Here is a 15,383-nt window from a genome sequence, read left to right as displayed (position 1 = left end):
ATAAAATACCAAACGGGCCAAATCTTTTCTATCTTGTCTTCTGCTGCTGCTGTGTGTGTATATCAGTGTTTCTGCCCTGAAAGCAAAATCTATGCTTAAAAAAAAAAAGAAAAAAGAAAAAAAACACTCCCCATGCCTCATTAAAATCCAACAGTGGCCTGTAGAGTAGATACAGTGAGGGCACAATGGTCTATTAATCCACATCCACTCAAGTCCAGTGACATATTTCTCAACCCAGCCTTCACTGAGCAATTACAGGACAAATTGCTACATTTATCTCTCAATTTCAGCGTATAATACTTTCATTTAAAGCCACGATACGCCGAGAAAAAAGTTGCTTTATATTCAAAGAGCTGCGCTGACAGTTTTCTCGCGTCCGACATGCCAATACAATAAAATCGAGGATAATCGGCGCAAATTGCAGCAAACAATTCCGCATTATAACCGCATTTTGGAACGTCGCAGCGCTTATGTTTAAACTACATAATTTCCGCATGACCAGGTTTCATGCCATTAGTCAAACATGAGCAAACCCGGGGATATTTGGCGATTCCCCCGAGGCCTTGAAAACATGTTGGTTTTTTTTTATCTCTTCTACCTCATGTACCGCTACGTATTTGCAGTGATCATTTGTGAGGCAAAGAACTGATGTCAGCCCTGTGGTATGCCGTTCCTAATCCAAGGCTCCTACTTCAGCTCAACCCTAACCCTCTGCTGTGTGTCGGGGACAAAGCGCTGCCTCTGTGCCCTCCAGAGGACACACGGCAATAACAATGATGCTTTCTCAGCCTCTACCTGCATGCCGGCCCCGAGACTTCAAAGCGAACACAAAAGCAAAAGCAAACCGTGTTCTGCTTGCATTTGTCTCCCCGTATCTGTGACCATCAGACAAGATAGGGGTGTTTGTTGTTGCCTTAATAGGTCTATTGTGCTCTGCCTCAGGTCCAAGTCTTATCTTCATTACACATTTTTATAAACAAACAAATAAATGGAGAATCATTTCTGGAGAGGATGAAGGAAGTTAGTGTGGTTTTTTTTATCTTTGAAGATTACTTTGTTGTTGTATATGCCTTAAAACAAATGTTCGAAAGGAGCAGAATCCATTCGACCAGGCCATTCATATGAAATTGCTTTCCAAGCCCTGCAGACGTTTTTTTTTTTTTTTTTTTTTTTTTTTCCCAGCGAGAAATCTAAAGTGAGGTATATATATATATATGTCTACACAACATGCAGCCATACTGTCTTGACTCGTGAGCCTTGAGGGGTTTTCGAGGGGTTTAGTCAGACTCACAGTTTCCACTGGTAGATCGTGACAGGAGGGTTCGCATCGGCCCTGCAGGTCAGCTGCACATCCTGACGGTTCAGGTACCAGTTTCCATCAAAGCCCTCGATCTTCACCTCGGGTTCATCTGCAAGGAAAGGCATGGTGATGTCAGTTCTCCCCTTCAACACATAATCCCCACTGCTGTACAGCACTCCTTCACTGAAGTGTAACGAAAGACTGACAGTTGTAAGAATGCTGTGAGAAACTTTTCTGTTAAAAAATATTTAAAAAAAAATCCATTAAGTAAACATTGTTTTTCTCTATCTATATGCTTTTGTAACAGCTATAGGGGCCCTATTACAGGAATTACAATGTCCCTCTATTTATATAGATATATGATCAAAGATGTTTTAAAGACTTTGTTAAAATTTGATTTTAAGAGGTTGAATTTCCAGCTATTTCGTTTTCAAAGGTCCATCCTTTTTTGCATGCAGTTCAGCCAAGCTCCAGTCAACACATCACAACTGGACTTGACCTTAATTGGCTTCCCTCACTAAATAATTGCTAAAAAGTTTGCTGAAGCATTTGAACTGCTCCTCCCCCTCCCAACCACCAATACCCTTTTAACTAAACTACATTTACTTGCAAAACATCATGAAGAGCATCATTCTTATCCTGAGCCCTACTATATTTGAAAACATCAAGAGGTGGAAAGTAAATAAATACATTTACTCAAGTATTGTGCTTGAGTACAATTTTGTGGCACTTTACTTGAGTATTTCCATTTTGTGACACTTTATACTTTTACACGGAAATACTGTACTTTTTACTCCACTACAGATGGCTGTGTTGTATTACTAGTTACTTTGCAGGATAAGTTTTTACATGCAAAACATACAATAAGCTCATAAAATACGTTGCATTGTTAGAGTTTAAATGTGGAGTAGTTCGACCTAGTGCCACTTGGACCACCTACAACATTAAAATACTTCTTACAGGTTAATGCATCAATAATTTAACACTCTGAAAGGGAGGTTAGGGTTAGGGTTCTGTTCTTCTGTTCGAAATGACTACTTTTACTTTTGTTACTTACATACATTTTACGCACAAGTACTTCTATATTTTTACCTAAGTAAACTTTTGAATGCAGCACTTTTACTTTTAACAGAGTATTTTTTTCATTATGGTATCGCTAATTACTTCAGTAAAGGATTTGAGTACTTTTTCCACCACTGATGAAAACCGAACAGTGTGGGACTTACACTGCACATTGAGCACCACGCTGTCCGTGATCCTCTCATTGCGGTACGTCACGATGCACGTGAGTTTCTGCTTGTGGGTTTCGCGGCTCGGCACGACCACGTAGTTGCTGCGCACTGTCACGGTGCCGTTGGGGTTGCGGTTCTCCTGGAAAGTGGCTTCCCCCTTCAACCTGGTGTCCCATTTGATCACGCTCGGGGGCTTCCCATTGGCCGACACGCAAGTGGCGACGGTCATCTTGCGTTTCTGAGCCCTGGCCACAATCGTGGGCGTGGTCAGAGTCATACGCGTCATGGGTCGAGCTGTAAGGGAGAGAGCACACAGGGGCACAGAGTTATTAAAGTTTGATTAGAGCTCATTAAAAGAGTTCTAAGAGAAAGAGGGATATTGTCTTTCCTGTCATCTCACAGTCTTAAACTTGCTGCCCTATCTTTGTCTGTGAAGTATATTTTCTGTCTGAGTGTGTTTTTCTTTCAGTTTAATTCTCATTTTAGCTTATAATTATGTGTACTTCACCTACCGACAGCCTTAGATTTGATGATAACAGCTATCTGAAGGAAATTAAAATAAGGGGTTGAGATGAAAACACTTTTGTGGTAATTCAAATCAGGGGAAGTTTTGCCCCCTTCCCTCCTCAAAGCCGAAGCAGTTGTCAAAGCTTACACAGATGCGGAACCCACTTGCCTACTCAAATGCACAGTCATCCAATTTAAATCCTTTGTGAGTTGCCAATTAGCAATCTACTCTTAGTACATCAAAAGGCAGACTCGAGCAAATGCACAACTGAAAGAGATATGGCATGAAGAGCCCTTTTCAAATGCTGTCGGTCGGTTATCTACACACAGGTTCCTGAGCCACAGAAGTCTAAAAAGAGCTGGGAGGCTCAATGACACAAAATGGAGACTTGGAGCTGACAAGAAGCTCTGGCAACAGGGACTACTTAAGCCAAGTGCTTTTTTTTTTTTTTGCCTTTGCTGGAACTTAATGGAAAACACACCAAACACTCAGTTTCTAATTAGATCTCTAATCTGAGTCAGCACACAACCTTTTCAAAGCTGCCTCTCTCCAAGATAAACTACACCTCTGGCACTACAAATTTGATGTTATTACACATTCAAGCAAAATTACACACACTGAAGTGGCTTCATTGATTTCTGTCTCATCTGACACTTTTAAATCTATGAACATATTTATTTATTGTTCTCTGAAGTGGTCAATTAGGGCTTTTACATAATAGCAAAAGAAAGAAAACATACAGCATGATTATACCAACATGTTTAGTAGATGGAGAAAGACCATGTGGTGTGATGTGTTCCAAGGGAATTATACTGACTTTACAATGGCAGCATGTGGCAATCTGATGTTGAAGGGCAAAGTTGTATTTCTGTTGGCATCTAAAAGTGTTTCTTCACCTGTAAATTATCTTTTCAATAGTCCTTTAGCCTTTCATGGAAAAGGAGGATGCCATTTTGACCCTGTGTTCACTATCTGACTCTGAAACCATGTTGCAATTATTAAGGGTCCAAGCACCGCAGTGGCTGCAGCGCTATTGTTTTTGTTAGGATTTTCCCTCCACTTTCTCTTTTTCTGCATTAAAGACCGTAAGTCCAAGGTTTCAAATCTCCCCTACTGCTCGGCTAAAAAAAGAAATTAAAAGGAACTTTATATTTTAGCTGATAATTCCTGAACTGTACGGTATAGAATCTGATTTTTTTCCCCCTCAGATTCCTTGGTTCAGGACAAATCCTTTGCACATACTGGTTTTCATTTCAGACATAATAATATTGAAAATCCAAATGCACAAAGGACTCCCGTGACGCACAAACAAAGTTGATGGTGAAGACACACAAAGAGGAAGTGAGGCATAATTCCTAAACGCTTGGTGCTAGAATAACCAAACATCACATATATGTTTGGGATGGGCTCCAAAGTGACTCAGACCATGCATGGTTATGCTCCATAGCGCCACCATCAGGCCAACTGTGCTTTTGTTTTTATTACTCCTGCAAAATAGACTCAATCTCCACCAAATGTAACACACAGCATATTTCAGCTGCCTACATCATGGTTGGCCAAGACATAGTAAAGAAGCTGACAGCAAAGATGCACAAACCTAAACATTTAATGCTAGAGCAATCACACACTGCACATACATACATGTGCAAATGGGTTCCAAAGTGTGTCAGATCACATTTGGTCCTGCTGTATAATGTTACTGCGAGGACAAATTGGCAATTTTGCGCCCATGGGCCTGGATGCCATTAATGGCCGCCTGCGGCTATATTTTCTATATTTATTCCTGAAAATAATGTCTTTGTGAAATGTTGTGCAATATTCCCTTATTTGGTGTGAAATTAGCTTGTTTAATGCAAGCCCTATTTGCATGCGACTAGTGTTGCTGTATGTGGGGATTAATGAATTACCCCCCAAACTCTGCGTTTTCGAAAAATTTTACAATTGTATAAGTTTAAGCTTTGAAGTTTGAGCCAAAAATGCATTCAAAACGTCCTCTATAGGCTCCACTACTGCCTCCATTTTTCATGACAGGAGCAACAGAGAGAATAAGAAATCACATGCCAAAAATAAATTATGACTGAAATCACCAAGAGTTCAATTTGCACAGGATTAGTATTATCAGGGGACCTCTGCCTTAACCGTTATTTGTACAGGAATTTTATTTTACAAATTACAGACATGGTAGACTGGCACAGGAATGAAATCACTGATGATCTCCGCAGTTGTAACAAATCATGATGATAACTATTTCCCTTGTAATTGCTGAAGGTTACAGGTTCTTACCGAATACAGTGAGGTTGACCATGTTCTCACGGTTGCCCGCAGGGAAGGTGGTGTACTCGCAGATGTAGGCAGCCTCATCAGACAGCCGCAGGTTGGAGAACACGATGGTGGTATCCTCCAGGGACGGGGTGCGGTGGCGCACTGCTGCCTGCTTGAAGCTGACCCGCTCCTTGAAGGGCGCCAGAACGGACACGCCGAGGGCCGGGTTGGCTATAGCCACGTTCTGCTTGGTGCCGTTGAGGAACTTCTGCCAGGTGACTTGAGAGATCTTGACTGGCGGGTTGCTGTTGATGAAAATGCAGCGCAGTTCCACTTGCGAACCCACAAAGCCAGACTTACTGGGGTCCATCTGTACCATCTGTGCATTGCCAGCTACAAGAAACAGAGGAAAAGGAGAGAAAAAAAAAACATTTAATTACGATTAATAAGCATCCAAGGCCAAGCAAAGCACTCCAGTCAATAGCGAGTACATGCATTGAAAGTCAACAAGTCAATTCAGCCTCCTAGGCAGTACATGCACGCACATGAAAGCTCACAGTCAACCTCACACTTAATCACACGGATACACCCACACACTCACTCTACTCCACATAAGCAATCTTTATTCCGTACGCCTCAATGTTTAAAGTCAGTACATCATGGTAGTTGTGTGTAAAAGCTGGGGGAGTTGTTATTAACATAATGGGCACATCTATACAGCCCCCTCTTTGTCCACAAGGGTGCTGTTTTTGATGAGAGGGGAGGGCAGAGCGAGAACCAATGCATCACTAATGAATGAGTACAAGGGCAGCGAGCTGGAGCCAAGTCATCCTCTGCTGTGCTCCCTCCACCTACCCAGCACCAACCTGGCGAGTCCATTGTAACTTTAATTACTTTTTAGTCACAAATACTTCAATGACTGCCTGGAGCCCCTATTAAAAGAAACAATGTGGAGTCCTGTGTAAGCATTCGCACAATAGGAACACACACATTAGCTATATAAAAAGCCGGCAATTAGGGCCCTCTCCCCCACCTTCTATGCCTGTGAGGAGTTTGGTAACAAAAAAAAAGGTCAATTAGCAAAGAAGGGCTTTCTGTAAACTTGCCTGTGGTTTGGTCTTTCATGCAAACGTTGACCTCTTGTTAAAACTCAAGCCTCAACCTCCTGTCTCTCTCCTGCCCTTTGGCTCTTTACTTGATGAATGGTATGGCCTCACACTATTTGCAGATAACAACCTGGCATTAGCCGTTGCTCACAGACCGCCCGCCTTTATCCACAACCCTGTCTCCTCCTGCCTCTCTCCCTGTCTCCAATCCGGTCCTCTTCTTAGGCGTATAGTTTAGCAAAAAAAACGTATTTCTTTTGTACGAGCGAGTCTGATCTGGAGACTGAACCGATGCGTCTGCGGACTGCTCCGGGGCTCCTGCATCCTGTTGTCTTTAACACATCTTTGTTATCTCAGGCATCACATGCTTTGATTTATGCTCCTCTCCAGGTGAAGTCTGATGATGTTCCCATTTCTTGGTCAGACAACCCCTGGCTGAGTTTGTATTTACAACCAGCCGCAGCTATAATTATCTCCTATGGATAGGAGAGAACCCACAGGAAGAAAGACTGAAATTCCTCCGTTAATCACACTGGAGTCATAAACCCAGCAAGTGAATCAAGTCATAAACAGAGAGGAAATATGCTGCAGCCTCGAGTGGGGGGACCGGGCCTAAACATATGCACCACAAACAGAGCAACTCTTTAACAGTGAGTAACTGCATCACAATGATGGATAATCGGTGGGCTCGAAGATAAAATTTCCACAGCGGTCTTTAAAATGTGTAAGAGTATGTAAGAGAGATCCATCTATGTAGACGCCCACTGAATACCAAATCTGATCCTCTGTAGCCTCGACTTTACAGCGATGTGTGGAGGTGTGGGGGGTGTGTCTCTGTCTGAGCAGTGGCAGCGTCTGTTATGAAAAGTTCATAAAAGAGTGTGGAGAGTCAGCCGAAGGACACCGGGGCACAATGCATGCATACATACAGGAATGTAGTTGGAGCAGACCTCGGTGAGAAGACCACTAATATGAACAATGCATTTTTTTTTCCATCTTTCACAGCTGTCCCACAACTCGCAGGTTGAATGAAGCAGAACATTACGAGAGAAAGGCAATTTCTATCCATTGCTATACGTTTCCACTCAAGTACAGCCGCCAACAGCAAATCAGATAAAAAACAAAGTGACAACCTTTTCAAGTTACTGAGTGCACATCATCTTCCATTTCCTCCTGACCACATCAACAAGACCCTCTCTATAGAGATTTAAACTTCAGGGATTTGAAGATGACAGATTGATTTACTAATACAGTTTGACAGGGAGGACTGGCAACCTTGTCATCTGTACCTTGAGAAACACCTGTGTCCTTGCGCACCTCGGGGCGATGCTTTACTCCATTTTATCACAGCTTAGATTACCAGTGGTGACAGCTATAGTATGATATTTTTTGAAATAGCAAACACAATTTAGTGTGTGACAACACTAGTTAAAGTTTAATCTTAAGTCGAAGGGAAGTGAGGGGTTATGTGTGCAGGGGGGCTGTGGAAACTCATAAATATGTACCTGGCTAGACTAGACCTCACCCACTTGAATGCTAAAACAATACTGGCAGGGGCTGGTTGTGAGAGCTACAGTTCTCCTCCCAACCCCCCGCCCTCCATCCTCCTTTCTCCTGTGAGCCTGGTGCTCCTTTCTCAGATTGGACCAAATAAATAGCAGCCCACGCAAATGAAAACCAGAGGAATAGGCATAATTACACAGCCACAGTGCCCAAATCCCCTCCGTGAAGGACCGGGGGCCCCCACAGGGACCCCCTCCACTCAAGGACTGGAGGAGTCCTTGGCAGAGCGCACAGTTAGAGCTGTAATCACAGACTACACCGTGGTGCGGCAAAGCCATAGAAGAGCGGAGTCGCATACATGGCAGTAGCGCTAAGAAGGTAGATTTTGTGAGGGTTTTTTTTTGAGAGGCAGTGCGTGCAGGAACGGCGTTTAGGAAAACGGGGAGAGAGGAAGAAAGAGCTGGGGGATAGGCAAAGTAGTGGAGATAGGGACCTGGCGAGAGGACGAGTGAGACAAAAGAGGAAGGCGGAGCTTTAGGGAGATTTGTAGGTGTGCTGCGGGCTCGAGGCTGGCGTCGCCGCCGCCGCCGCCGCTGCTGCTGCTTTGTTCTCGCACTGACAAGAGGGCGACTGCGGGGACAGTCATGCTCTAATGCACCTGGGGGTTAGACATTGCCTTGAGAGTTGCCAATGGAGAGAGGAGGCCTATTTCTGGGAAGGAAACGCAACGGCACAAACAAACAAAAGCGGAAAGTATGCCCGAGCTGGCAGAATATAAAGAAAGAAGAGTGGTTTGATTCACACCAGGTGAGCTGACTTGGATCAAGGGGGACATAAGGGGCGCTATTAAAACAGCTGCTGCGCCGTCTGGCCCTCCGCTGATAGCCGCACACTCCCAAGGCCTCGCCACGGAGCTGCGCTGAGGACATTCAACTGTAATAAGATCTCGCCTGTCAGGCTACAAGGAAAACCATGTGCTTTGTGTTGTTTGCATATGGCGCAGTGAGCAGTGTGTGTGTGTGTGTGTGTGGGGCAAGTTCCACTGAATAACAGCCTTCAGTCAAATGAGCTTCCTATAGAGTGTGGACGACACCCAGGGAAACACGACACCGCTGCACTGTCCTCACTGCACAGGCTCATGCTCACAATGACTTCTACTGCACTCCATTTTAAATGAGTGATTTAATTTCCCAGGTGGGAAATTCAAATGTTATCTACTTAATCATTTAACATTAAATGAACACTGATATGAAAAAAAAAATATAATGTCTTTTTCCATATCAATAATGAATGGAAACTGAATATATAACATTATATTTAATAGTTGTTTTTTTGTCTTTGGTGCAGAGAAAAAATATTATGTTCATTCTTTTTAAGGTAAAACTTTATAATAACTTTAATTAATAAGTCATTAACAACAATGAACAATTAATAGCCATGAACAAATCATCAGTTCATATTTATTTCATAACTTACAGATGTTAGTAAACGATGACTTATGTATTATGTCATAACTTTATTCACATTTATAAATAAAGTGATCTCCAGGAGCCTGTCAATGTGTTGCTTCATCAATTAATAATATGTTGTATGAAATTAGTAGATGTTAGCAGATCATTTATTGGGGGATAATTTTTAGATTATATTGGAGTGCAGGTGACGTCTCTCAGAGGATGAGTATTTCACGTTTTATAAAGTCTCTATTAAATAGTGGTAAGATATTTGTAAATGTTTTAGGCGATAACATTTTCTATGTTGGTAGCTGTACGCTTACATGTGTTTTGCATGAATATGACTATCTTTTTTCCAGTACCTAATCTAAAGTAGAGTGCATCCTTTGTTTAGTTTTGTAGAAGTTTATAACTCATTAGTTAATATCACAAAACAGTTTGTAGATCATTTATAGATCTTTTTGCTGCACCTCCATCTAAAGTTCAAACTGTCCGTCCTTTGTTAAGGTTTGTAGAGGTTTACAAGCTATTAGCAAATGCTCACTAGACATTTACCAGTGGATATTGCCATTACATGCTATGAGAAATCAACAGGCTTGATTACTGATAATCCAGAGAAAGAGAAAACCCTGCATCAAACAAAAATAAAAATATAGCTTGTGTGCTTTTATGTAGCGGTCATCACCCAAAGATCAGGGCTCTGAAGTAGATGTAGTATCAGGTATGCAGGCAATGATCAGGCTGTATCTTCAGTTTCTTTTATCAATGACATATCAAAAAAAGATCACACAGGACATACAGCCACTGGTTTTGCATTTCCTGTGTGCAGAGACGATTTCCTGCCAGTATCCATACCCAACACCGGAATTTAATTTGGGCAAATAGGGCAAATCTATGGCTTCTCAACTGGGGGATGGGACGCTCTTCTCTACTGCAGCACAACTTTGTGATTCAGGCTGATAAGACAGATGTATTTTTCCATAAAAGTGTTGCCTAGTGCAGCTTTAAAGCTTATCTCATGAGGAGACATCATATTGTCTCCATGTTTGATTGTGTTGTGGTAATTCCATTGTTACTTAAATGGGATGCCGGTGGATACAGTCTGGCTTTAGCCACACAGGATAATGGCTGTTTAATGTAGTCCCAGTTCCCACGGCAATGGCACAGGCCTCTGTCCTGCTCTATTCATGGCTACGCATGGGTTGTTTAGGGGGAGGCTGAATCTCTCACAGACACACACACACACACACACACACACCTCCCATCAGGCTCTTGTTCATTCCTCTACTGGAACATCTTTTTCCTTTTTGTCAGTGCATGTTTTGGACCTCAAACAGTGGCATTCTGCTCATGTTACTCACTTACTCACTCCAACAGACAAAAGTGTTTTTCAAGATGCCTTGGAAAATAAACGCAATTGTCTACACATAATGAAATGGCATTACTGACTTTCAGGCAGAGGTAAGAGTCGTTTAATTGCGCTTCAATAGATACAGACAAAGGACTTGAAGAGAAACAGCTATATTCAACGTTTGATGCTGAATGAAAGCGGGTCATGTTGACCATGACCATTCAGCTACGAGTACGTGGCGGAGAATTTGTGTAAATCTACACCTAACCACTATTTGGTGGTGGTTCATTCAGGTCTCTTGGGTAAACAGTGGTGTACCTGCCAAAACTGCTCCCTTTACCCTCTGTCTCCCCAAGCAAACATTCGACTGCAGAGGCAGTCAAAACCTCGCTGCAACAGATGGTTAGTAGACCTGTTCCTAATTTTCCACTATCTGGTTCAAATTTGAAATACTCCTTTGTACAACACAGTCGTTCATTGAGGACAATGTAACATCTGCTGCGCTGTAAATGTTAATGATTATCCAGAATATTTATTGTGCTAGGCGACTTCCCAACTCGGGATCGCTCCATGAAAGAAGCTAAGCATTTCATTTTAACTATTCCCAAAGGCTGTTTGTTTGAGGAAGAGGGAAGCATAATGACCAGGCAGCAAGGCACAGTAGTAGCGTGTTTTCCACCGGGGTTATAAAATTACAACTTTTAGGTTTGTAGTTTACAGCACTTGCCAGTCAGCCATACGCGCAGACTCTCACCTAACGCAGCTGTATCTGATGCAATGCGGGGTTCGGAGCACAAGCCCACACAGATGCCCCTCGAGCAGCTTGAAGGCGTTTCAAATGTCAAGGGGACGCATCGCTTCGCCTGCAACAGAGCTTCTCATCTTATATCTGCACGATAATGATTCATCCTTGAATGAAACACTGGAAAACACTGCTACTCCATTTTGTTATCAGAGGATTTCAAAGAACCACACATGCATGATAGAGTGTGGTATATCACGCCTCTACTGGGAGCCTCTGTCTATCCTCTTTGAATAAAATACACAGGGAAAAAAAACAAAAAACACACAGAGGGAAATAGTGGGAGTAAACAGCGCTTGTGGATTTTCTGTAATTAATGCTTTTCATTCTAGTCCAATAGGAAATATGCTAAAAGTAATCTGGGATTTTAGTTGTCTTTGACCGCGGCAATGACAAATAAAGCTGGGCCAAAAATAAGGCTTTGCCCCGGAGAGGGAGAGTCTATAGCACATATCGAGTGTAAACACAATATCACAGAGAGCCGTGACCCTCCTCCCTCTCCCTGCAGCTTATCTAAACAAGGCCACCGCGGTTTCGGTTCTACGACACAAAATAAACACTGCTGACGCTACCTGGCCAAATGGCTGGATGACATCACCCACTGATACCAAATAGCAAGCAAATGTCTGTAAACAAAATGGTCGGGTACAAGTGAAAGGCAGGGAAAATCCCCCTCCCACCACCACCCCACCCCCCCCTCTCCACATGCTGAATGAATCATTACAAGAGGGACAGTTGCAGTTGTTCAGCAGAAACTTTGGAGAGAGATCCAAGTATCGCTCGTGTCTAAAAATGCAATATCACTGATGAAATCATGTCATGGCGCGAGAGTGATAATAGCTAGATAATACACTTTATCAGACAGGGCTGAAGCTGAGACACAGGGGAGCACTTACACAGGCCTGACAATTAGTCAACAAAAGCATCTCATCCACAGAATGGGGCTCGGCGCAATACGATGATGGTGTGCGCCGGTTATTTTTCAATAATGCAAAGGTTTCCCCGGGCTTTCAGACGAGGGCAGCTGCTGGACGTCTTAATAGGAAAGTGCTGATCAATAAATAAAAAGGGGGCCACAGGCGCATGCTGGAGAAGTGATGCATTATGGTCTCAGACAGACCAAGCCCTGGCGGCGGCAGGTAGGCACGTAGGAGTTACGGGGTGGAGGAGTGTGGGGGGGGGGTTATATAAATGTGATGTAGAGGATTTTGGGGAGTTAGGGTGGGGGGGGGAGGGTAAGCAGAGAGAGTGACATGCAGCGGGTCAGAAATGGTGAGCAGATTACAGCACTCAGGATATTAAAGCGGAGGAGAGACGATGCTGCAGGCAACACACCTCCCGTGGAAATCTCAGTATTAGCACAGGGTGACACAGAGGCTATGTCCACATTTCTTCTGACACAGTCTACATATACCGGTACAACAGAGCGGCCGCTGCAGAAGCATGTTTCCCCCGTGCCTCCGGGACAGGACGCGCTCACGCTGCAGATTTACACACTGAAAATCCGCTGATTGGCTTAATACGCTGTAATCGATTCAGACTGACACTTAAACACACATTATTCTTCTTCGTAAATGTTCCCCGAAGCTCACCTGACATATGGATATTAAAGTGATGTTGAACTTTAGTAGTACCTTGGGTTGTGTAGCTTCCTGAACATGATATAATCGCGAAATCGGCGATTCCCTGTTATCTGTTGAGACGATTGGAGAATTGTGTTTTTTATCTCTCTCCATTCACTGCCATTATATGGCGATACAGGTCTGAAAATTACACTTTTAGCACATAAATGAACGCGAACAAAGCAGATTCTGACCATAAATAAAAAAATCTAGTACTGTCGCTCACGTGTGGTTACGTGAAGCACTGTCTTCATGTTTATTAAACCTTTCAGTTTGAACAAGTGTAACACCGAAATCCGGTGTTACACTTGTTCCAGGAAGCTACACAACCCAAAGTACTGCCAAAGTTCAACATCACTTTAAAGATGAACTTTGGCATCACCGCAGGTTATGACATATGTTCACTTCACGTGCATGAATTAGTAATGCACTACTTTCCAAAGCATTAATCAGAAATGTCTTCACGGAATATGCGTCGGCCAATGCACAGTATGTATAGTAGACTGGATTAATTTGAGGCATGGCTGTGGAGCGGGACGTATATAATGGTGGGGGGGGGGGTGCCTCAGCCTGAGCCAGCACCGCAGCAATGAGCCTATACCTCTACTAAACATTCAGCAAATACAGCATGAAATGCATATAAAGTCCTGCCAAAAAGTGCTGAGAAGGAGTCTAGCCCTGGACGACCATGCATGACAAATCCTTCTCTCACACCATCTGTTCCATTGTCCACAAGCAAAGATAAGTCTTGCATCAAGTACAAACACTGGAAACTTGCATGTAATTATGCCGGGCGCTTGTGTTAGATACATTAGAAGATTTCAAAAATCAAACACATCCATACACAGCTAATCTGTTAAAATTTGATGATCGGTTATTGGCTAAAACATAAAAATAGAGCATATTGAACTGCATAACCGTAACACTGACACCTCCTTCATACTCAATAAAAACTCAAATTGGATGGGTGTAAATCCACAGACCACATGCAAGGTGACCTTTAGAAATACTCAGTGAGAGCACAAAAAACGGTTGTTGGCGTCTGACCCGTGCTGACCTTTACTGAGGGAGTTTTTTTCCTTTTTTTTTTGACAAAGGCCAGCTGATATCTTACAGGCATGCAGAAGGTAGCCTTTGGGTGGAGAAACAGGGCCAGTATCACCATGGCAGAAAGCACTGTTGCATGACCAGTGGCTTATTAAACCAAGAAAAGAGAACGTACAATCAATATTTGATTAGACTCACTTGTGCTTTTTTTTTTTTTTACTCATTTCCACTGTGCTTTTTATGGGAGCGGTCTCTATAGATATCTTGAAAGAAATTAATCTTGTGCATATCATACATTTTTAAAGATGTGTGGAGGAAAAAAATAGAGTAAGTAGCTGTCATCAAAGTGCATCTCTAATTGTGCATGGGACATAAACAGGACAGCAGGGGCAATGTGCACACAGCTCTGCTTGTTGGTATAACACACCGCGCTATTTTTCTTCAGCGACACTAGAGCGGGCCATTTTTACTGCAGATCCATTAACATATAGGAGAGGGAATTCACACTCCAGCTGGAGTGGGCAGTGGGCTGAAGACCCCGTCTGCTATCAATTAACAACTGCACTTAGTATGTGTCTGAGTCATCACCGCCAAGGGACTCGGACAAATGCCGTCCTACTGCTTAACACAAGTGTCACAATAGAAAATCTTTAGTTGACTAACCAATACAAGCCTTAGTATCACATTTGATGCTCTAAACAAACACTGTGGCATGTAAACTGAAACAAAGTAATAAAATCGACTCACCAAACACTCAGTAGCATTAACTTTACAGCTGTAACAAACCAGTAAACTCTGTGCTTGCATGTGCACAGGGAATTAAGCACAGATATACATGATTAGTAATTTTGCCCCACAATCACGTCATTTAGGCATGGATTAGTTTCCTGTTTTCACCACTAGTGCGGCAGAGGAATGAGTGTGCATAGTCACGTAAGCTGCTGCAGTTAGACATGCTACACTTATTTTATCCCCGATCATGTTGTGTTATCGTGTCACGTTATTTAAATAACTTTGGTTTTGGTAGAGCAAGAGCATGTACATTTTAAATAGGCATTCCTCGATATGAATTTGAGCGCTGTTAGCCTGAAATCATTAGATCCATAGTCACTAGCAAGTTTCAAGCTTTTTGTTCAGGCTTATTTTGCCCCAAATTCTCAATATCAGTCACTCCAAACTGGCAAAATATCTCTTGAAAG

The 15,383-nt window shown here is 42.8% G+C and overlaps 1 protein-coding gene across 2 annotated transcripts in view; it reads right to left on the bottom strand.

The window, feature by feature from the left end:
* nectin1b (nectin cell adhesion molecule 1b) overlaps positions 1 to 15,383 on the bottom strand; it is a 145,084-nt gene that overhangs the window by 86,725 nt on the left and 42,976 nt on the right. For both annotated transcript variants that reach the window (XM_071541717.1, XM_071541718.1), the window contains exons 2-4: positions 5,324 to 5,695; positions 2,527 to 2,826; positions 1,292 to 1,409 (exon numbers count right to left, since the gene is read on the bottom strand). In XM_071541717.1, the coding sequence (XP_071397818.1) occupies positions 1,292 to 1,409; positions 2,527 to 2,826; positions 5,324 to 5,695 (790 nt within the window). The remainder of the gene's footprint in view (positions 1 to 1,291; positions 1,410 to 2,526; positions 2,827 to 5,323; positions 5,696 to 15,383) is intronic.

This window comes from Centroberyx affinis, unplaced genomic scaffold, assembly GCF_046629955.1.
Source record: "Centroberyx affinis isolate AG114_WGS23_722 - 3 ecotype Tasmania unplaced genomic scaffold, CSIRO-AGI_Caff_v1 ptg003934l_1, whole genome shotgun sequence".
Taxonomy (NCBI): Eukaryota; Metazoa; Chordata; class Actinopteri; order Beryciformes; family Berycidae; genus Centroberyx; species Centroberyx affinis.
The sequence above is the reverse complement of the archived record's forward strand: the minus strand, read 5'-3'. Positions and strand labels throughout refer to the sequence as shown.